Source organism: Stegostoma tigrinum, chromosome 25 (assembly GCF_030684315.1).
Source record: "Stegostoma tigrinum isolate sSteTig4 chromosome 25, sSteTig4.hap1, whole genome shotgun sequence".
In the NCBI taxonomy this organism is placed as follows: Eukaryota; Metazoa; Chordata; class Chondrichthyes; order Orectolobiformes; family Stegostomatidae; genus Stegostoma; species Stegostoma tigrinum.
This window is the reverse complement of record NC_081378.1, coordinates 33,320,063-33,344,680: the sequence shown is the minus strand read 5'-3', so window position 1 is coordinate 33,344,680 and position 24,618 is coordinate 33,320,063. Positions and strand designations below refer to the sequence as shown.

Genomic DNA, 24,618 nt, shown 5'->3' with positions numbered 1-24,618 from the left:
TGGGTTAGACTAGGTTTTTAATAGTTTAACTTTCCCTGGAATCTTCCAAATTCTCTGCCTTTTTCAGATGGTTCCAGGTATAGGTGCTTCAGAATCTTCAATTCCTCAGGAAATTTCCACAGAATCTGCTGTGTTGGGAATTCCATATATCTCAATGTGCAACTGAGTCTGCATTCCTCCAAAGGCTCTCTGGCCATTGGAACATCCAGGCCATTGTGTTTTGAACAGCCACCTTTCAGAATGTTAGAGGAATTGTTGAAACCAGTAACAGCTTTGAATATTCTTGAGCATTAACCGATGATTTTATGTACATTGGCAGCCCAAATTGATAACAGGTTGCTCTGCATTTCCATATTCATGTAAATATTTAGATAATTTCTGATGTCTTATGTATAGGTCATTGTTTAAAAAATTATGTAATCAGTGATTTGTTAATATTAAAAGATTCCTCTCATTACATCAGAGGAATTATTAATCGAGTTCCTGTTAGTTGTTTTCTTAAATTGTCTTGCCAACTGCTTTTATTTAGCAGTGTGTTATATTTGTTTGTGAATTCACGTGTTGAGAGCCTAGATGTAGAATAATTGAGTGCATGCTCTTCAGTTAGGTTATCTCATCATTTACTCTTGTCATGTGGATTAAGGACGGCTTATGAAGCAGTTATCACTCTTCACTTGCAAGAGCATAAAGCCTGTCAACATCTAAGAATAGGTTATGGATATTTTAATCAACTTGTTCAGACCTATTCTGGCACACAAGGATCAGGTGGGACTTGGAACTTGAGTCTTCTGACCCAGAGGCCTAGCTGCAATAACCCTAAGAAGGGGTTACTTTGTAGTTAAACCACAAGTGATTAAAGGGATTTGGAGACAGGAAGGCGCATGAGATAAGGACTGGTATTTGCACAGAATGATCACCAATGCAAACTGTTTGAGCTGATTTTTCATTTAACTTTGAGCATTTCTGTGATAAGAATCTCTTGTGTCGGGCTAACCTGCCTTTTTGTGTATCCTTGCACACTGTTACTGTCCAGAAAAACATTCTGTGCTCTTGGAACACTTCAATTGAATCTGTCACTGCCACTTTTCCAGTTTATTATACTTAAGTCCTTAGTTGTTTGTCAGTTATCATCAGAACAAATGCAAACCAGTTATGTCATCAATGCTCAGTGGATAAATTTTCTCCTCTATGCCTATAAGGCAGACGTATGGCTTTTCAAATGAAACAACAACATCCTGACGCATAGAGAGCATGTTGTCCAACTTGAGAGGAATTTGCCCTAGACCAGTACACACTGGTTTACAGCTTCATTCGGTTGGTAGAGGTGACGTGTGCGTGTTCTTTATGATTTTAGGCACAATCCCTTAACGTGTACAAATAGGCCCCGTGCAATTCAGTTTCTATGCATTTTGTTTATGTGAAGCATCATGAGAAACTGCTGAGTCAGATTTATTCTTTGCAATATGCATGTTTACTTTCATCTGTTTGACATTGAACAAACTCAAGTTTAATTTTAAACAAGATTCTGTCTTTCTTAGCGTAAAAGCTGTCATCACTGGACTGCCATTCTGTACATTTATTCAATTTGTTGGAAGAGAATTTTACAAGTGATGGAAATTCTGAACAAACACTACAGAATGTGATAGTCATCGGGACCTTCAATACAAAGTGATTATGTATTGTTTTACAAATGCATACCAGTGTGTCATGTTCCCTGGTTCAAGAAATGGTGAGAGCCTGAATCATTGTTGGTGCTGTGTGTTACCTTCTCAGCATCTTTTGGCAGAGTTGATTCTCTTTGCAACTTATTTGCTGATGTTATTAAAATAAATGTATGAACGTGTACCACAGACAGTTTGGTTTGTGTTTCAGTGAATCCTTTAAAGCTTTTTTTTATAGTTGTCACATAAAGTTAACACAAGGTGATCATCAAAAGTAGTGAGTGCCTATTAAGAACATTCATTACATTGTATGAAAATGAGATTAAATAATATTAAGCCAGTTTGATGGGGACACAAATTAAAAGTAGTTGTCTGTCCCAGTTGATGTTATATATCCTTTTAGTTTATAAGGATGTACTTGTACTCTCAAAAATTCAATAATTAGTGAACATAATTTAGCATAGAATGGGATATCACGAGAAGGAACCAATCTCTTATGTGGCAAAGACAATGAATTGAATGTTTTGCAGGAGACAGTTTTGAAATCAAACCTTTAAGATAGAGCATTCTTGGCTCCTGCAGTTATTTGAAGTTGTTTCATTGGAAATGCATGTACTGACAATGCCAGCATTTGTTGCCCATCCTTAAAAGCTGCTGAGAAGGTGGAGATGAATCTCCTTCTTAAACTACTACAGTCTCTGATATGTAGGTTCACTCACAGTGGTGTTAGGAGGGAGTTCAGGTTTTAGTCTCCTTTATATTGAAGAAGTGATGATATACTTCCAAATCATGTTGGTGAGGGATGGTATTGGGAGGAGAATTTTGCAGTCTTTGTTTCCAGACATCTGCACCCCTTGCCCTTCTAGTATGTCAGGTGGTGTCAAAAGAGATGGGGCAAGTCCCTGTAGTATATCTTGTTTACAGAATATCCTGTTGCCACTGAGTGCCTGTGGTAGAGGGAATAAATGTTTAATCTGATGAATCAAGGGAATTGCTTTGTCCTGAATGGTGTTAAACTACTTGTGTTGCTGGACTTGTACTCACCCATGCAAATCTGGGAGTATTCCATTATATTCCTGACTATATCTTGAAAATGAGGCATAGGCTTTGTGGAATCTGGAGGTTTGCTAATTCAATTATTTGTCAAAGATATCCCAGTTTCTGATCTGGTTTTGTTGCCAAAGTATTTGTATGACTGGCCCAGTGCAGTTGCAAATTGCGGCCTATCATCTGTTCTATGTCTTTTTATGTCTGAACCCAATATACTGCATTATGGATCCTATAGTCTGTTGTTTCAGGTCTTCAAAAGACAAGCTAGTAGTCTTCAAGGGGTCTGCTGGAGGATCCCGATCCACAACCTTTTTTTTACTTTGCTTTATTTTGTTGTTTGTAAAATCATTTATCATCCAAACATTTTTAAATGAATATTATTGTTTGCTTATCATACAGTTGAAAAAAAATGCTATTTAGACCAATGTTTCCACAGTTCACTTCGAAAAATATATTCACTTTATGTTTACTTTCTCCTTGTGTATAGATGTTGAATTTCAGTGGTGAGATTTTTCAGGATACCTCAGCTGATCAGAACAAAGTCCACATTTCACTTGCATGACATTTCACTGCCTCAGCACAGTATCACAATCTTGCGTTTCATTTGCAATTTCCTTTCAAGTTCTCACTTTTATTATCATTACATGTACAGATTTGCAACATGAATCACATGTGGCACAGTATTTTAATGCCGTATACTTAAAACTTGTTATTTATTTCTATAATAAATATTAAACTATGTGAGATTCATGCTGTATTTAGCTTTTTTTTATTTCTTGGGATTATAGCTGTGGTAATGGACTGAAATACCTTCTTAACTTTGCAGTTGTTACTGTTAGTTGTTCTTGGAATGTTTGAAAATAACCCTTTAGAACTCAGAATGTAAAATCCAGACTGACGAATGGTAATGATGTTTGCTATTCCTTAGGCCAATAATATTTAGTCATCTCCAACGGCATTTCTTCCAAAATTAAAGCAGTTGAGTCATTACAAGGAAACAATTGCTGAAATAAACAAGTTATTTCTAATTGCAAAATGCATTTGGGGAGTTGTTGGTATGGTGGTAATATCATTGAATCCCACACAACTGTTGTGGGAACATGGGCTTGCATCCCAAATGGGGGAATTTGAACTTTTAAAAATCAGGAATTAAAAAGTTACCGAAATGTAACCATTGTCAATTGTCTTAAAAACCCATCATGTTCTTGAAGGGTTGTCCTTACTTGGTTTGGTCTAGTTGTAACTGCAGATTACAGCAATGCGGTTGACGCCTAACTGTCCTCTGAATTTGTCTAATCAAACCACTTTGATCAAGGGGCTGTTAGCGGTGGAAAATAAATGCTGGCCAAGCCAACAATGGCCACATCCCATGAATGAGTAATTTCTAAACAATTTCAATGTCCCAAAGGTTTGCTGGTGATTTTATCTTGGATGGAGTAAGAAAGGAGCCAGAGATAACACTGTGTGAAACTGGATGAACACAGCAGGCCAAGCAGCTTCAGAGGAGCTGGAAAGTTGATATTTCAGGTCGAGACTCTTCCTTCGATGTGAAACATCAACTTTCCTGCTCCACTGATGCTGCTTGGCCTGCTGTGTTCATCCAGTTTCACACAGTGTTGTCTCAGATTCTCCAGCATTGGCACTTCCTACTCTCTCTGAGAAAGGAGCCATGTTGCTGCATTGAAGTTAATTTACAGTTTGGTATTTTGTGGAGCGAAGGAGACAAAGTTGATGTGTGGGGTTTCTGTATTTGGCTGATTTCAGCTGCGGGAAGTGTTGGTTGCAATGTAATTGTTCACATTCCAGGGTTAGATGAGCGAAATGTTAGCCGGAGGTTTCCTCCTCCTGATTTCCAGTTTCTGGAAATTTTTGGGTGAAGGCGAGATTGGATTGTTGTGGTTCATTGTGAATGGTGAGGACTTCTGTGGATTATAAAGTCGCTGTGTGGACTCATAATGAAGTAAGATCACTTTGTGGTCACTTTAACTAAAGAATTAAAGAATCATTTCTTTACTTTTTGTTACTAAATGTTTGTTGTGCCATGATGGTTGAAGTGCTGGTATTTCTAATTAACAAGATTCTACTGCAACTGAGTGGTGGCATTAGTTGAATTGGCTGAGAATTGGCATCTATGATGCTGGTGACCTGCAGAAGATGCCAAGGCTGGTCATCCACTCAGTACCTCTAGCTGCAAAGGTTTGCACACACCCTGTCATTTTTACTGAGGTTCTCCACAAGGTCAACATGCTGGGAAATTCAGCTAGTGTCTATTGTTAGTTGTTGAACTGACGTTCACACCTAAACTGCAGAACTTTGATCTTATTTGTTGTTTTGCTGTCTTTAGATGAAGTTATGCACAGAAAGTACTGTATAAATGTGAATCATTCTTGTCCTAATTAAACTTCAAGCAACTTCCTGGGTTTCTTTGTAAGCCAACAAGCATGGGTGACTTTGCTCCTTGGAATTGAAAGGAGTTCTTTTTGTGGAAAAGCTCAGCAGGTTGTGCACTAACATGAATATGAATATAAATATATGTTCTTTGTACACTTTGTCAAAGTGCTTTGTCAGAGAGTGGAAACTATAAAGCACTGTTACCCTTTAAATTTCAATTCATTGAAATGATGATGTTCTATTTATAAAATTTCAGATGATGGATAGCATTGGGAAGAATTTTGGTTCAAAGAATAATTTAAGTAAAAATGTGGACTAATTGTCAGTTCTGCAGCCAGTGGCCCACAGAAGTGTACAAATGAGCTTGGATACATTGTTGCATAGTGCCTCAAACAGCAGATCCTTATATGTTTAAACCTCTGTGATCTATTTAGTTGAAATGTCTGTTTCATTCGAAATTCATTGGAAATACTTTAATTCCAGCGTGCTTTCATTTTGGAATGATGCATTTATTCATGCAGTTATCCCCCTAATGAACTTGCCACATGCTGTAGTGAATAATCACATCTGTTCCATTAAGCTGAACCAGTTACTTTGAGATTGAAATAGCCATTGTCTCCTCATTTTGTTTTGTATGCTGATGCAATTATATGCTGTATTCAGTGATGAAGTGAAGACAGTGTCCAGTTTGCAGAAGCTATTTGTTCTGTTTCGCTATTCCTCTGTTTTTGGCTGAGCAAACACCATTCCACAGCTGTGTGGCAATAGATGGTCACCTGTCCTGACTCTAATCATTTCTGTTTTCTAATTGCAACACACTGTTTTTCTGACATTGTTATATTATCTCTGCCCCTCTAATAAAAAGCAATTGGCAAATGTTCTGAAAAGGTCGTCTTAACCCTAAACAGAGCAAGCTGGGTTTGTTGGATGAATTCTTCTCAGTTCTATCTTGCAACCTTTACAAATGTCAGCAATGTAAAAAAAAAGATAAATCAAAGAAAAATAATTTCCTTCAAAACAATTATTTTTTCCTAACTAACATCCTGGCTTTGGAACAAAGTATTCCATTATTAAGTGATGCTATGTATATCGCAACATCTGTTTTGTAACTAGTTCTGTTGTGCCTAGTTTAGCAGCTAATTTTACATTGTGGCATCTAATTTCAGAGACTTGCCAAGTAAAATGATGGTCTTGTAAATTCGTTTACATGAAAATAAAACGCTAAGTGCTGGAAAATTAGGCAGCAGCTGAGTCTAGTGGATTAGTTGCTGTATTATGCACTGATCGTAATTAGGTCCGTAGTACATCACTCAGTACTTCATTTAGCCCCTCCACACAAAATACTTGAAAATCATTCTTGCACTGCATTAATATTAATAGTGGGTTTTAATGAGATCCACTGTAACTTGAACTGCATCTAAGTGCTCTCAGGTGATGATTTGCTATCTTGAAATTTCTAAGTAGTGATTAAATATTAAATATACTGGTCCAGATTCATCTAGATATAGCAGTGAATCTCAAAACTAGTATATTATCTCATTTTATAGCAATAAGGTAGAATAATAAGTGCAGATGTACTACCTTAGATATTATCATTCGTATCATCGTGACCCATTTGTGCCTATTTTTGCAACAGTAAACTTCTGTAGTCCTCTACGTTATGTGCATGCCTTATTGAACTCACTGACATCTTGGATGTTGTTGATCGTATCTATCATTAAAGACATGGTAATGCTCCATCAAAAAACGTGCACACTTGAACTTAACTTTTCAACGCTGAGAGGCTGACAGTGTTAGATAAGGCTGTGAGGACTTTTTTAAAAAGAAATTCACAGGATATGGGTGTCACTGGTATGCCAGCATTTATTGCCTAGGCTCAATTTCCGCTGACGTGGTGACCTGCTGCATTCTGAGAGATGGGGATCAAAGCAGGTAAATGAAATGAAGGGAATGTTCAACAAAAAGAAGATTGGAAGAATAGGCATGAGGGAACCAAATCACTGATGATTTCCTCATCATCCAATCAACATGATCCTCTACTGTCCCTACCTGGGTCTGTTTTTTCTTTTGGCTCCATGCATATAACTCAATGCAAAGACATCATTGCTGCTGAAGACTTCTCGTGCCTGCTTGTGCAATCATACCCCAAGAAAATCATCTTTCAGCTGCATCTAGTTCACCTTGAAACACAGCTTTTCACAAACTATTTAGGATCATCTCCCACCCATATTCCAATGCACTTTGCAGACCCAGAATCCTCCTTTAATTTTCTAATACTCAATGAGTGGACAAAATACAATTGAAACCAACTATGAGAACAAAATGAAATGAAAATTCCATTTTCAGTGTTATGCAGTGCAGTAATTTGTGAACCATCATAGTATGTTAAGTGCCATCTATTTTGTATTTCTGAGTTTATTCCACTATTTCTTCGCTGAAACGTCTTTGTATTTCCAACTAGTGGTGTTTACAGGGAATTTTCACATGGTTGTGTCAGAGATACCAAAATGTTTGGGTCCCTGCAACCTATCCCACTGAATTCTATTATAAATTGTGTTCATGTTCAAGGATTTCAGTGAATGATTGAGATGTTCTGCAAGTATGCATCCCTCATGAGCAATGGGACTTGACTTGAAAACTTTCAACTCAGGTCTTATAGTTAGACGAAACAAAGTTTAGATGTAAAAAATATGTAAATGCTTATGACCTCCTTTGACATCTCCACCCTTATTTCCTTACCTGATCAGCATTCTCAGACTGACCATGCCATGTATCCTTAGGCAAAGCAATCATATCTTCACCGTTAAAACTGCTTTTAAGAATGCCTTTTGTGCCAAATATTTGCTGAAAATGCCATATTTTGTCAAAGCTTTACATCTCCCACTGAAAGATATTTTGCAAGAATTTGAATTTAAAGGGAAAACAATCAACATTTAAATTGCATGACAAGGGACTACTATTTTGTTGACAAATGGATGCTGATTGGTGGAGACATAGGGATTGAATGTTAACTGTTGGGCTTCATTAATTATCAACCAGGCAGGTTGTCTCTGATTGTTCAGGGCACTGCACTGAGAAATTAACCAGTGAATGGCTGTCACCTGTTCTATTTCATTGAAGCAACCTCAGTGCATTGCGAGTTTGAGGTCTTGTATTTTAATCTCACATCCCAATATTAATTTGTTCAAAGTTTTAGAAGATTTGTAGCTTGGGTTGTGGTCAATATTGCTCACGGAGCTGGTGTGTTTGATTGCCGATGTTTTGTCACCCTGCTGGGTATCATTGTCAGTGCATTTCCAGGGAAGTGTCAGAATTGCGCAAAGCAGAGCAGGAGCATGTATATACTGAGTTTTTAAAAGGAATGGATACCAAAAAGCACAATCTGCCATTACCTCCACAACAGACCACAACAAGAAGACACAACATGGCCAGACACACTGGTCACCTTACCGTTTATCAGAGATGACCACAAGACTGCTCAGACCCCTAGGTATCAGGGTAGCCCACAAACCTACAATCACCCTGCAACAGCTACTGATGAACGTAAAGCATCCCATTCCCAAAACTAATTAAATTAACATAATGTACAAAATACCATGCAAGGACTGTGACAAACATTATAGGCCCCAAACTGGAAGAAAACTGACAATAAGGATACACGAGCACCAACTAACCACCAAGAGACACGACCAATTCTCACTGGTCTCAATACACACAGACAAAGAAGGACACAAATTTGACTGGGACAACACATCCATAATAGCATCAGCCAGACAGAGACAATGCCAGTGAATACCTGGAGGCCTGGCATTCTAACCAGAACTCCATCAGCAAACATATTATATTGGATCCAATATACAAACCTCTGAGAAACAGAGCCACCCCAGCAAACTGAGGCACATAAATAACAAGTGGGACAGAACACCAATGCTTCACTGGACACGCACTTACCCAGCAGGGTGCCGAAATGCCTACAATAAACACACTGGCTTGGCAAGCAAGTCTACAACCTCATTAATTTGTTCAATTGAGTATTTAACCAATAAGGCATCAGGAGAAAACCTTGTGCAGTAACTGCTAAAACTGTAATTTGGATATCAAGAATACCTATTAAAGTAGGGTAATGACCTTCTGGAGGTGATGCAGCCTGTCCTTTCCTGTTCGGCTTTTGGCACAAATTGGTACTCAATCTCTTACCTGTCTGCTGTGCCTCAAGAGTCTTCTATTTCCAAATGGACAACAGAATTATTTCACTGTCATACTTGTGTGTTGGTCTCTGAAAGCTGTTGCATATTTAGAGATGTTATCATGGATCAAGTGGGACTTGAACCCAAGTCTCCTGGTTCAGAGGTAGGACACCACAACTACGCTATAAACAGCCTTAAATACACCCCTCTTTATCCACAGCCAGTCAGCAGCCAAAAAAAAACACATCTTGATCAACATGTTTGCATGATTATGATGCACCTCCAGGACTGGTAGGACTTGAACTGAGGTCTGCTGGTTGTAGGGTCCTACAGCTGTACAAGATTTGTTGTTTACAAGCTGTTGTTTGTTAACTCTTTCCAAATTACAGCCTACAGCTGATCAACTACACCATGACATTCTTATTAGCTTAGGCGAGGCAAGACATATCACTAATTTGTTTAAGGGGTGCATGATTAATTTCTAATTTGCTCCTAACTGTTACCTCCCACTATTTCAGCTGGTTCCTTAAGTTGTCAGTTATCCATGGACCCAGCCTCTTCAAGATTTGTTATTGTCTCTTCGACTTTTTAAATGTTCTTTACTTCATTGTTATGAGGAGAGGTATCTGCTGTCAGGACCCAATGATTGATATCATTGAACTCATGTCTCAGTGTTTGCTTAGTTGGTGAAGTTCCCATTAAATTAGACACTTATTTATCATTGATTATTGGCTTTTTATTCGAGACATCCATTCGCTGCTGTTTGAATGCTTGGAACGAGTTTGTTGCCCTTTACATTCTAACGGCAAACAGGTAGCATGAAAATCTGCTCACTACTTTAAAGCTATTTATAAACTGATACAGAAGACCAGAAAGTATGACAGTACTACAAATATAAAGTTTAGACAGGATGTAAAAGTGATTTTTTTTGTAATTTTATGCAATATATAGTCTTGAATGATGAAAGTCTAGAACTTGATAATGTTAACTCTTGTGGCCCAGAGGTAAAGTCCTTATCTCTGGATTGGGAGGCCCAGGCTCAAGCCTCCCTGCTGCAGAGGAGTGTAATTACACTTCTGAACAGGTTGATTTAAAAAAAAGTAGGTTAAATTAATGTTAACTCCAATATAAGGGTTGAATTTAGGCAATTGCTCCACAAATTTCAAACAGAATAGTATGTGGACACAACTGTAGTTATGATTTCTTGACAGGTTTAACAAGCCAAGAGTACATCACCTCTGCCTTATTCAAACTTGGAAATCTGGAAATAAACTAAACAGAAATCTCTTGGCAATAAAATGTGAGGCTGGATGAACACAGCAGGCCAAGCAGCATCTCAGGAGCACAAAAGCTGACGTCAGCTTTTGTGCTCCTGAGATGCTGCTTGGCCTGCTGTGTTCATCCAGCCTCACATTTTATTATCTTGGAATCTCCAGCATCTGCAGTTCCCATTATCTCAGAAATCTCTTGGCATTTCTGTTGTAACTCTAAAAAGCTAGGGTATTGTATTAGAGATAGTAGGAACTGCCAATGCTAGAGAATAAAATTCTTACAGACATAGTAGTGAGTCCCTTGTCTGCTCCACACTCCCCACCACCTCCCTCCTCAGTCCCATCCCAGGCCCCAAGAAGACTTTCCACATCAAGCAAATGTTCACCTGCACATCTGCTAATGTGGTATACTGCATCCGCTGTTCCCGACATGGCCTCCTGTACATCGGGGAAAACCAAGCGGAGGCTTGGGTACCGCTTTGTGCTTGGTTCGCACCAAACAACTGCACCTCCCAGTTGTGAACTATTTCAACACCTCCTCCCAGTCCTTGGACGATGTGTCTATCCTGGGCCTCCTACAGTCCCACAACGATGCCACTGCAGGAACAGCAACTCATATTTTGCTTGAGAACCCTGTAGCCCAATGGTATTAATGTGGACTCCACAAGCTTCAAAATCTCCCCTCTCCCGACCGCATCTCAAAACCAACCCAGCTCGGACCCGCCTCCCTAACCTGTCCTCCCACCTATCCACTCCTGCCACCTCAAGCCTCATCCCCATCTCCTACCTACTAGCCTCATCCCCGCCCCCTGGACCGACCTGTCCCCTCCCTAACTCCCCATCTACACTCACCTTTACTGGCTCCATCCCCGCCTCTTTGACCTGTCTGTCTCCTCTCCAGCTGTCTTTTCCTTCACACCTTCCATCCGTCTCCCCCTTTCTCCCTATTTATTTCAGAATTCCCTTCCCCTCCCCCATTTCTGAAGAAGGGCCTGGACCTGAAACATCAGCTTTCCTGCTTCTCTGATGCTGCTTGGCCTGCTGTGTTCATCCAGCTCTACACCTTGTTGTCTCGGGTATTATATTAATTCTGTTTGCAATCCCATGATGCATTTCTTTGTCAAGTAAAGCTAAGTAGAGTCACATGATGTTACACTTCCAACATCTGCACTGGCTACTGTTAATTTAATGATTAAAATTAAACTAAGCCAATCATAAGATATTAGTTTTCTTAATCATCTTACAACATGTACGTATTCTTTATGCCTGCAAAAAAAGGGGCCTTTGTTGTAATATATGAAACTTTTTAGTTCTGTCATGCCCAACTGACAATCCTAAATTGGTTGTCAGTGTAATTCCCCTCATGTTCAGGATGTTTTAGTAAATGTTGCCCAATTGCAGAGTCGCATTTTATGTCAGACAATATTGCAAGATTTTCAAATGGTTACAGTCAGAACTTTGCCTATTGCAAGCAGCTGAAGTGGCATGCTGTTTGGTATGATCCACCAGTCTTTGGGAAATATGGTCTACGTACCTGGCATCGCACCACTACTGAAATTCATAAACTACCTTACTCGGTGCGTGATACTCAGAAAGCTATTTGGACTTGAGGGTGGCAGGCTATTTGTGTTAAAACACTGCTGTTGTTGCTACTGCACTGTAGCAATATGAAACAGCTAGCCGTGATCTGAATGTTCATGGAATTAGGCTGACGACCAATTCAGAATTGTCAGTCAAGCTGGCAGTGTGTCACCACTTGCATGTACTCATAGCAGTAGGGTCCTGTTCTTCATTGACAGAAAGCAGATGTAGGTGCATTGAATCTTTTTCAACCCGGAAATATGGGTGACATCCATTTTACTGTATTCAGCAATCTCCTGACTAATCTGAGTCAACCTGCCAAGTCGAAAATTTAATAAAACTTGGCTGTTAACTGTCAATCAGCATAATGATGCATTCTCCATGCAAGGTCTCTGCCAATTTGAGTCCTCCAAGCAAACCAATCTTGTGCAGTATAATCTTTTCTCCATCCTGAATTTGTATTCTTAGAGTGACCTGATGGTGCAAGCCAAAATGCTTTAACAAAATGTATCTCTCATCCACAAGACTCCTAAATATTTTATCAAGTTCAAACTTATTTAAATAGCACTGTTCTTTCTATAGTGGCTGTTTGAGAATGTCTGTCTTTCACAGTTCAGGACAGGATACAAGAAAAAGCTTGCCATATCATGGTTAAACCATCGTTCATCTCGATCTTTTACTTTCTGTAGTCTTTCTTGCCCTTGTAATGCCAATGCTTTTCAGAAAAGGCTATGCTGTACTTTTGCACTTTCCTCCTAGTCTCCCAGAGTGATGTCCCATAGCGTTTGGGTTATTTATCAAAACTGATGTGTCATGGATCTGGAATTGACCTTTGGGAACACCACTACAATCCAACAGTACCCTGCATTTGCTGTCCCTGAGCTAATTTTCTATACTATTAACCATGTCCCCCTTTCTTGAATCCATCTGGTACTACACGAGCAACCCTGTCCTGCTCAGATGCTATTCCTTTATTCCACGAAGATTGAGATATCGTGATGATTGTGTGTGCTACGTGGCTGTACCGTTTCTTCCTATGACAACTGAGATATTCAGTCCAGGTTGGTTGCCTTCATAACTGTCGTTAATGATAATACTGAAGAAAAATGCTGCCGATGCTGGAAATAACAGTACAGGCAACATCAATGAAGAGGAAAACAGTTCACATTTCAGGCTGATGATTTTTTTTCATTAGAAGTGACATTTTTTGCTTAGCTGTTGATTGAAATTTTAACTGTGCTACTTTCTTCCTTGATGCTGTTAGACCTGCAAGGTATTTCCAGAATTTTCTATTGCTGTTTTCAGGTATGCTGTTTTATTTTGTACATGTTATCTAATCCTGTCTGCCCATAGCCTTACTTCTAATGTAACCTTTACGTCATCCACCTTCTTTGTGAAGAGAAATGCAAGAAACACATTTAATGCTTAAGCCATGTCCTCTGCCTCTGAAAGATTTGCCCTGTGTAATTAATAGGCGTCTGTTTTTCTGTAGCTAAGCTCTTAAGTTTATATTGTTTTAGGTTCACTTTAGGGTTGCCTGCTCATCAAGGCTTCCTATTAGTCTGAGATAATAAAATGTGAGGCTGGATGAACACAGCAGGCCAAGCAGCATCTCAGGAGCACAAAAGCTGACGTTTCGGGCCTAGACACTCTGATGAAGGGTCTAGGCCTGAAACGTCAGCTTTTGTGCTCCTGAGATGCTGCTTGGCCTGCTGTGTTCATCCAGCCTCACATTTTATTATCTTGGATTTCTCCAGCATCTGCAGTTCCCATTATCTCTGATTCCTATTAGTCTTTTGAATTTCTCTCCATACTTTCTCTAACCTTCTTGGTTATCAAATTTTGAATCTGACTTTTCTTGTAAATCTGCTTCTCCTGTGTTTTTTTTAAGTTTTATTTAAAGTGCATCCTCGAAGATGAGCTTTGGATGCTCTGCTACATCTCTTCAAAGGGGTGAGTCTAGTTTTCAACTAAATATTATTGCGATCCTCTTGATGAAGGATATAATTGCATTGGAGGAAGTTCAGAGAAGATTTACTAGAATAATTCCAGCGATGAAAGGTTTGTCTTATGAGGTGAGGTTGAGCGGTTTAGACCTATACCAATTAAGAAGTTTAAGAATTATACCAATTTAGAGTTCAGAAGAATAAGAAGCGATTTCGGTGAGGTATATAATATGTTAATGGCATTTGACAAAGTTGATGTAAAGTGAATGCTTTCCCTGATGGAGCAATCCAGAATGAGAGGTCATGGTTTTAGGTTAAGCAATGGCAGATTTAAAACAGAACTGGGGGAATTACCTCGCCCAAAATGTCATGAATCTGTGGAAATCAATACCTCAAAGTGCAGTGAATGCCCGCATGCTGAATAAATTTGAGGAGACAGACAGATTTTTAATTATTAATGTGTTAAAGAGTTGTAGAGAATAGGCAGGAAAGTGGAAGTGAGGCTGAGATGAAATCAGCCACAATCATCATAAATGGTGAAGCAGGCTTGAGGGACTGAATTGCCCACTCTTACGCCTCATTTTTCAGCTGTTGCCTTGTATTGAATGTTCTGATAAGATTAAGGAGCCAGTAGCGTATCATCTATGTCATCTTCACCCTTGGAAGCCTGGATATAAGCTACACATAAGCTAAGCAGACACTCCTCAATCATTGCCATATTGTTCCAATCAGTGGGAGAGCTGATCCACAGGCTGGTTAAACATCAGCCTGATGTACTCGTACTTTCAGAACGATCAGATTAAACTTGGGCAAAAATGCCTTCTTCTGACCATATTCTGAAAGCTGCTGAATCAAAAACTCGATGTAGAATGCTGCACAGAGATTAGAAGGGCACAGAATAATGTACTCTGGGTACCTTTATTGTCTATCTTTGAGAATGGTGCAGTAACACAAAACTGATCAAGTGACCATACAACGAGATAGTTTTACATTGTGCTTGAAAGTGAGGTTGTTCAATATGAAGCCAATTTGTTAACTTTGAACAAAAGGAATAATGAAGGTTTGAGGGGAAAATTGACAGAGATGAATTGTGAACTACGTAGACAATACGCATACCTAATCATAAACGGGTTGTTACATAGTTTATAGGAGCTGTACATTCTTTCAAGGCACAACTGCAAAATAGCCGTCTGTTGGTGACCAAAAGAAATTAAGGATTGCATAAGATGCAAGGAAAGGCTTATTAAATTGCCAAAAATAATAGTAAACTTGAGGATTGGGAGGATTTTTAGAATGCAGCAGTGGTGACCAAAAAAACTGATGTGCAAAGGGAGAGTAGAGTATCACTGAAAATGAACAAAAACATAAGAACAGCCTGTAAAAGCTTCTACAAATACATCAAAAGGAAACAATTGGCCAGGACAAATCTGGGTTCATTAAACCAGAATTGGGAGAATTTTCAATGGGAAATAGAGAAATGGCAAAGAGGTTAGATTGCTTTTTCTGGCTATTTTCCCAGAATTAGAGATTCAAGAGACTAAAAAGAATAAGGAATTGAAGGAAATTAGCATGAGAAAGTAGATTGAGTTGGAGGAATTAATGGGCCTGAGGGTTGATTGGTGCTAGGGAGCATTTTTATTTGTTTCTAAGATGTGTGACTCACTGGCTAAATAAGCATTTTTTACCCTTAGTTAACTGTAAGAAGATGAAAGTGAGTAGCTTTCTTGAGCCACTGTAGTTCTTGTTGTATAAATAAGTCCGCAGTGTTGTCAGGGAGGGAGTTCCAGGAATTTGACCCAGTGAAAGAACTGTCATATAGTTGTAAGCCAGCTTGATCTGTGACTTGAAGGAGAATTGGGGCTATTCGGTTCTATTCCTTCCTTTTAGACTTTGTAGCAGTTTTCTACAACTGAGTGGCTTGCTAGTCTGCATCAGAGTTACCAGATATTCTGGCTCTGGTGACACATGTTGTTCAATTCAGATAAGATTTCATTCCCTCAGCAGCGTTCTTGAACCAGATGGGTTTTCATGACAATCAACAATGGTTAAATGCCTGCCATTAGGCTAGCTTTTTTTATAATTCCATATTTCTTTTCATGAATTCAAATTTCACTATTTGCTGTGGTGGGATTTGAATCCATTGACTCGGAACCCTAGCTCTGTTTGCTTTACACTTGATTTGTATTCTAATTTACTGAATTGAAGCATAAGTACCTTTGAAATGAATGTTTGGGATGTGATGCCATTCCTGCAAGCTTATTGAAAAATAATGGTCAAGATAATTCTGTCAGCAGCCAAGTGTCTGGGCTCACTGATAACCTCAATGAAAGATACTCACAAAGTTTAACTGTCTCTGTGGTGTCTTTTTCACATTTTCTGAAGTTGTTTTTGGTGCCACATGTAGGGAATCCAACAACTGCATCAGTCAGAATAAACAACCAATCACATAAACATTTCTCAAAGAAAGTACACTTGGAAATAAAACACACTGATTTTTCTTCATGTGTAAATAATTTCACAGAGAATACAATAAAAAAAAGGATATATATAATGGACAATAAGTTACAGACTAAAATACCTGGTCATTTTTATTATATTAAAAACCAATGGAATTTTTGTTTGCTTGGAGTGGAGATATACCACATTCTACAACATAAAATTGGGTTTTCAAACCAGAGAGGTTGTTCCAAGATAATTATGGCTCCATACCCAATCTTAAAATACAGTTGCACTACATTCAGCAAGTTTTAACTTTATCGAGAGTTTTCAATGCAACCTTAATAGCATAAAAAGTAACATTCATCTCAGATGGGTTATTTGAACAGATTTCTGTGTGCAAGATGTTAACCAGTGCGTCAAATACGTCTGGTGAATCACTGTCAACAACTTCTGGATTTCCAGGTGTATCTGTGCGCATCAAGAGAGCAGAATTTGCTGTCATTTTCACAGTTGGTGTATAGATGAGCTGTAAGTACTTCACTGTCAGTACAACTACAGAATTCGGGCCAGAATAAAGTGCAATACCTACAAATATGTATTACCAACTAATTGTATCCTCACTTCAGTTAACTGTAGTTGTTAGCAGTGGAGCCATTAGAGAAGTGTCATTTATCAGTAAAGATTTCATTATTCTCTTTACATGGTCACTCAACTGTAATTTCTGCTGTACAACATATTATATGGTGTTTCTGAATAGTCAACTTTGTAAATCACTTCATCTTTCACTGCCTTGCAATAATTCTATAATCTTAATCACACTTCAGCTATACCTATCATGGTGGCCTCCTAAGTTTGTCATTACATTTTTCTACCAACAGAAAAAACCCAAACAGATTAAGACCTTTCCCCACTTTAATTCCACAAAGTACATAATAAAGAAATGCCTAGTGATTTTCTGAAAGTGAGATCAACTTGCCCTTTTCATTTTCTCATTCATGATTGCACAAATAGCAAATTCCCATTATCAACATAGAAAATGCACGTCCTAATTTACAAAATTACAGATTATACAACGCGAAAATCTGCTGCCAGCTGGAAATGAGCATGTCAGTTGTCTGAAAACGGTGTTCAGATGGTTGGCATAATCTGTTTCTGTCAGATTGCTGTAACGTGCAATGAAAGGTTATATTTCAAACCTGTGTTTTCTTGCAAGACATGTTTTTGTCTTCAACTTGGGCAGAGATAGAGAATGGAGGCAGCATGATCCCCACAGAGAAGGAGGAAGGCGCGTTTCAAAAGATGACTAACTAAGCTGTTTCCACGTGCCTTTTAGTCGCTAACTACTTAAGTAACTTTGGCTGAGACCGAGAAACGGGTTGCTGTCACCGTCTTCTTTCTGGGAATTGTACAGGGTAGTGTGCTGGAATGCAAAAGGAAAAGAGACAAAATAAATAGATACACATCGATTCAATGTATCCATTCCTGTCGTTTTGCAGAAGTAAAAAATAGCTGAATAAACCTAGCATGTGTTAATCGGTGTTCTATTTTCAAATCACTTCAAGAACAGTAATTCATCATGCTGAGTACTTTTGGTAATGATTGTTCAGACAATTTCAAAGTAAATAAACTTTTATCGACTTTTAACTGTTGATGCCATATCAAATCTGTGTTACGCTGCCTCCAGTTGCGCTTTTTGCAGAAAATATTTTTAGCCTCAGTAAAACCATGCATATGTGTATTTGTAAATTCACCGCAAATTGCAAGATAAATACAATTTGAGCACTCAGCATTTCTTTCTTGCTGGGAACTTTTCTAAAATTCATCTTAAACTTGTGTAGCAAAATTTTAAATGTTGATACTTTAACAGTTTTGTTCAGGGAACTGTTGCTGTACTGTGGGCTCAGTACCATCTTCTGCAGGTATTTTATTGATGAATCCCAATTTTGTTAGCTATATGAAGGTGAGTTTTGAGATTCTGCTGCTGAAGTTTTGCCAAATGTGATTGTTTTGTAGAAAATTTTAAGGGTGTATTCACAATATGATGTATGACTGTTAGTGTTACTTTTGTTAGATACATTGAACGTTCAATTGGAAAATATTGATTGACATCAATAAAATTGGTGTAAATGTTTGCTAAACCAAGGCAATTTATACCTTACGCCATTACTGTAATATTTAACACAACAGTGGCTTGCAGATCATGCATTTGTAGTCCATTAATTAAATTTTTGAAGCTCTTTGATTAAGTTTTGTTGGACATCAGTATACTTGTATTGGCTTTGAAATTGTTTGATGTTCATGGAGCAAATGTTACATCACTCACGTTATGCAATTGCGCCTTGCCTAGAGAGATTTGTGTTTGAATGGGGTGTCTATTGGTTACATACTGGGTCTGTCTGTTCTTAGTCTTTCATGTATGTCTCACTTTTACAGCTAGTTTTGGCACTTGTTACAAAAGGAGACAGCTATATTTATTTAAGGATGTATTGGAAAAATACATTTTTGTTTATTTGGATAACAGTTGATCTTTGACATTAATTAGATCAAAGTCTATTGTATGAGCAGCAGTGCGAAAGTTGCAACACCTTACTAACAATGAAAATTCAAGAACAAATCCTGAAATTATCCATGCCCATTAATGTTTCCAATTTTTTACTTAATTGTAATTGTTTTGTACATTATTATGAATACTTGCTTTTAAAGGAGCCAACTTGGACATGGTTCACTAATGCTTCCTTTGAATATTTTATTACCCATGCTGATGGTTGAAAAATTCTTTTCCCTTATTATATTTGTCATCAAAGTGGCTGTCTCTGAGATCAGAGTGCTGAGGCATGACATTTCAATGCTGGCAGTTGGTCCCTCTGCAGCTCTGCTGCTTCATCAGTAACTGAACATGTTTAATCCACCAGTTAAACTCAGCAGCAATATTTTAAATACTTTTTGAGCTCTGGTTAATTAATTAGTTCTGACTTTTAGTGAGTCACTGCTATTCTGAAGCTTTTAGAAGTTTTATTTAAAATGCTAATAAAATGAGCTATATCACAATTGCATTTAGACAGATGGAGCTGTAGTTATTTTATAAAGCTTGAAAGTTCAATATCAGAGACTTGTCGGTTTCTCATTTTTGGAAAATTCTCAATATTGTAATTATTGTGCTTTTGATACTTTCTTCGAAAAATAATTTGGGTCCACACTGGATGGAGATCATAAATCAAGGATGTCTAATGTATGCAATGGATAGCTTTACCTGAAAAAAGCTCTTTAAATTAAAATTGTTGTACAGAACTGCATAAGAAACAAGACTCCCCAAGATGGGTGTTTGCAACTTCATCATTGAATTCATACAAAAAGCAATACATCTAACATTTTCAAATAGATAGTCCGGGTCGAAAGAAGTCACCACTGACAGTGAATCCATTTATTTTATTACATTACTTGTTCAGCTTTTCACTCAGCTCAGGTGAACGTATTGCAGCAGCTTTTTAACCTTTCTACTGTATAATTTGTGGTAAACACCACAGCTCTTCCATCTCCCTATTAACTTCCTTTAGTAAATGGTGGCATGGAAACTATTCCTAGATTGCCATCATAATTAGTTCAGGAGTCCACTTTGTAGAAAAGTTGGAAACACCCAATAAAATTGACAAAAAACAGTAGCAATCTTAATAGTAATAAACACACTTTTTTTTCCAATTAAAAACATTCTGTTTATCAATCCTGGAGAATGGAGAATTGGACATTTGAACCTACCATCAACCATCTTGCCTACAAATAATGACAGGTCACCATAGAATTTTAAACTTGCATCCGCTCCGTTGGCAGGAAGTGCTATCGAGTGATTGTTTGACTAGGCCACAGTGTGGTTATTGACTAATATAGCCTCAACTGAGTGAGGGTTTTACATTCTTTCCAACTTCTAAATGGAACTTTCCAAACTCAGATTTCTGCTTACCTTCCCACTGCTTAAATAATGCTGCTTCTGGATTGATAGTGCAGTCTAGGAAAGAAATTGAAATTGCCCAGTGCCATTCATAATCTTAAGGCTTCTGCAATGAATTAAATTACAGTGAAGTGTATTTGCTGTTCTTTTGTAGAAAGTGTAACTGCTAATTTTCATCCACTATACTCCCCACTAATTGCAATTAAATAACTAATCCCACGACCTGCTTTAGTAAAACAAACAAAAACAGAAATCACTGGAGAAATTCAGCAGGTCGGGCTGCATCTTTGGAGACAATATAATTACAGGTCATTGGACTAGAAATGATAACTGCTTTCTCTTCACATGCTGTCAGACTTGCTGACTTTCTCCAGCTTTTCTTCAGTTCAGATCTTAAGCATCTGTCGTTCATTGCTTTATTTTCCTGCTTTAGTGACATTGGTTGAGGAATACTGATGCAGAAAACATTGTGAGAACTTCCTTGGCACGCTCTTGAATTTGTTTAGGATGCTGTATATCCATCTGACTGCAGACATAGTTTTGGTTTAACATCTCATCTGAAAGACAGCACTCCTAACAGTGCTGCCTTGCCTTCAATGCTTGCTGAGATTATGTGAGAAACTTTCTAGTACAGAGCAAAAATCCTATAATTATCAGATTCAGAGACTACATTGCTGCCACTGAGCTAAGACAGACACCTTTCACGTTGAACACAATGGCAGAGTACATGTATTACACAGATATTCCATTTTGGATGGGGGGGTAGGAGTGGGTGAGTGGTAGCTTTTTTCTATGATCTGTTACGCTAGAAATGTGAGTTAAAGAAGGAACAGTCTGGAAACATAAATTTCAATTCCTTCGTGAACAGGGGTCCAAAGATCTGTCTGTACATTGCATTGTGATATACTACCACTTTTGGATAGAAGCATTGATCTGTTTAGTCTATTCGTACAAACCACCTGCAGTGGTTTCCTGCAGTGATTCTCAAAATAAAAGGCCTGCATTCATCATCTTGGAAACAATTTCCTTTGATCGAAAGAAGTGACAAATAAACTCAGTACTCTCAATGTGACCTCACCAGCTTCTTCACCACATAGAACCTCTTCGTGAATTGTTTCTGCTCTGTCAGCATTTACTATGACATTCTCACTTGTACTTGAAGGTACCGTTTTAGAATATTTCTTCCCCTCAAGTTGTAAAGAAAGCATTAACAACGCTGGTCCTGACAATAGCTACTAATAATTCTTCCACTCTGCCTCCTTTTCCTGACCCACAAGCTTCCTTAGTCTATCTTTCAGCAACATATGAATTTGCTGTAGTACTTTGTGATCTTTTGTCATGGTCATTTACCTTGTGAATCAGTCTGTTAAGTAGGACAATGTCAGATGTCTTCCTGAAATGTAGATAATGCCCATTGTTTCATCTTTATCTACTATATTTTTAGCCTTTAAACATAACGCAGTAAATTGGCCTGACATGCCATGTACCTTCTGAATTCCATGTTGGTTTGCTCAAATCGTCTGCTCTTGGGAAATGATCATTTTAAAGCTTTTTTTTTCATCAGTGTCAGAAAGATGTAGACACTGGTGCAAAAACAATTTGTGAAGATGATATCAGGTTGGAAGATTGTGCCTATTTGGAAGGTTTGAACAAGCTGTAGGAATGGGCCAAAATAGGATTTTTTATGTGTTTGTCTTATATATTCCATATGATTCATTGTAATGAGAGCAAATGAGTAAAATAGACTGAAATTTTAATTGGGACTTGCAGAAAAGCTTATCACTCTGAACTGCTGATAGTCGAATTTATATAGATGTTCTAATTGATTATGTGTCTAGCTCATGAACACAGCAAGTAAATGACACAAATATTTTAACTTTATGTTAGCATTGATAACACTGGGTGGTGCAATTTGCAGAAAGCCATTTGTTTATCAAGACTCTTCTGTGGAGGTGAGGGTCAGCATATTAATATATCAATCTCAGAGCTGAATGGCCCATTGCTGCTGTTATATTTCATCATGGAAAAAGTGGTAGCTATCAGCTTTGAATTTTCTTAGTATTTGACAAACAAAAGCAATGTTAAGAAATATATCGCATGGATGCTGAAGACTAAATTCAGGCTAATACCTTAAAGGCAACATCTTTTCAGCATTTAGATTTTCTCAGATTGTGATTGTTTCCTAAATGTTTGGTTCTATAAATTACTTCGCTATGGATGTAATTTTACGCACATTTGACATATGAATCTTCTGCTCCACTTTGCGCGCACACATGATTTTGAGCTCAAATTGCCACTTATGCATCTATAAGATTTCGTGAACCATTTCTGCTCCAAAGAATCTCTTTGTGCCACTGTTATTCATTCTGCTTGTCTTTTCCTGTTGCAGGGACTGATGATTCTTCTTCAGAATTTACCTACAATGCACTGGGGGAACGAGGAAATCAGTGTTCTTCTCGCAGAGGCGTACAGACTGAAATATGCATTTGCAGATGCACCAAATCACTACAAACGATGAAAAGAGTAATGAAATTTAAATATGAAAGCACTATTTTTTCATCCGTATCTCAATTCTTTGTTATAACTTTAACCCCATTCATTTGGACTTGGCATGTTATATTTAATGCAGTAATTGAGTTATTTTGCTGATTTAGAAACAAAAAAAGTATCAATTTTATGTAAAATTTTCACAGCAATTATATCAAATGGCAGGCAAGCTGCCATCGCTAAAGGGTAAGCTAATGATGAAGTGATAGTCAAGTTATTTTGCTTAAAAATAGGATATTTTGAAAGTAATTGTCTCTGAAGCTTTCCAAATATCCTTCTGAGGATTGGCTTTATTTTTATTTGCCCCTTCTTATTTTTAGTCATGATGCTTTGGAGCACAAGATTCTGCCTTAACTCAGGCCGTAGCAAATATAATTGTGCCACGCAATGTAGGAAGTTGAAAAAACCTTTTGGGTTGTCAAAATTCAAGAAAACAGCCCAATCACAAAGTATTGTCATCTACACTCTTCAAAATAACTTACTTGAATCCAGGAAAGAAAACTAACTTCAGGCAGTAAGATTATAAAATCACTGTTGATTTCCTATGGCCATTTACGGAAGTTGAAATAGTGCCTGACATTAATGAAATGTACCCATAACTGAGATATTTATGACCTCTCTATTAAAGTCTGCTATTGCTAAATATCTGAAATTTTTGTCTTCAAATGAAATGTTGTTTTAAGATCAATTATGTAATATTTCTTGTATAGACTGGTTTAAAATGGAAATTTAATTAGTTTTCTATTGGATTGTTTCTTTCCAGTTACAGTGATGCTCACTCATTCAAGCGTGCTCTAATATACCAAAGACACTATCATAGTGCCTTTTCTCTGTGGCTGTCTCACATACAGGAATTGTAAAATACAGTCTTTGTCATGCCATGGTAGTCTTTTGTTCTCTTTCCCCCAGGGACATCAGAGAGGCCTGAAGGTCTGCTTTCTGCTAAAGCGATTCAGATACTTAACCATTGCAGTTAAACATTCACAGTTCAGTTTAGGAATTGTGCAGTGCTGAGGCTGTTTGTGATATACTACTTACATTATTGTAAATACTACTGTGATCTGTAACTGAAATAAACCACAAGATAAAATCTTTGGTGTTTAAAAATGGAGGTTTAACCTCACAAATTCATTGATTATATTTTGACGCAAGTTGCTGAAATTCTGTTTTGGGGAAAAAGAGTGCTGAGGCTTTTGTGCAATAATTTCAGACTAGTTAACAAATGCTGGAATTTCATGTCTGCATTTACCAGATACTACAGGCAAATTTCTTTGCTATGTTCAACACATTAGTGGTGTACAGGTGACGCCAATTTTTTTTTGGACAAGCATTTTAGATGGTGTTCCCACACGTTGCTCCAGCTTTAGAATATTTATCCTGGGTTCCATTATGTTTCAAGTCTGCCTGTTATCATCCTAGGAAAAAAAAAATCGATGACCGAGATGATTGATCATTTTGCTTGAGGGTGTTTGTTTTGATCTTTATATTGCATTTGTGGATCAGAAAGACCCTTTTGATTACAGTTGAACCCTTCTGCACCAGCCCCCTCTTAAATCGATGGAAAATGTCAACAAAGTATCTTTGTTCAGCAAATTTTCACCT

At 37.8% G+C, this 24,618-nt stretch overlaps 1 protein-coding gene across 5 annotated transcripts in view; it reads left to right on the top strand.

The window, feature by feature from the left end:
- Nucleotides 1-24,106, top strand: part of tbc1d22a (TBC1 domain family, member 22a) — a 365,864-nt gene extending 341,758 nt beyond the window's left edge. For all 5 annotated transcript variants that reach the window (XM_059654624.1, XM_048554225.2, XM_048554228.2 and 2 more), the window contains one exon: nucleotides 22,859-24,106. In XM_059654624.1, coding sequence (XP_059510607.1) covers nucleotides 22,859-22,987 — 129 coding nt within the window. In that variant the 3' untranslated portion in view covers nucleotides 22,988-24,106. The remainder of the gene's footprint in view (nucleotides 1-22,858) is intronic.
- The last annotated feature ends 512 nt before the right edge of the window (nucleotides 24,107-24,618 follow it).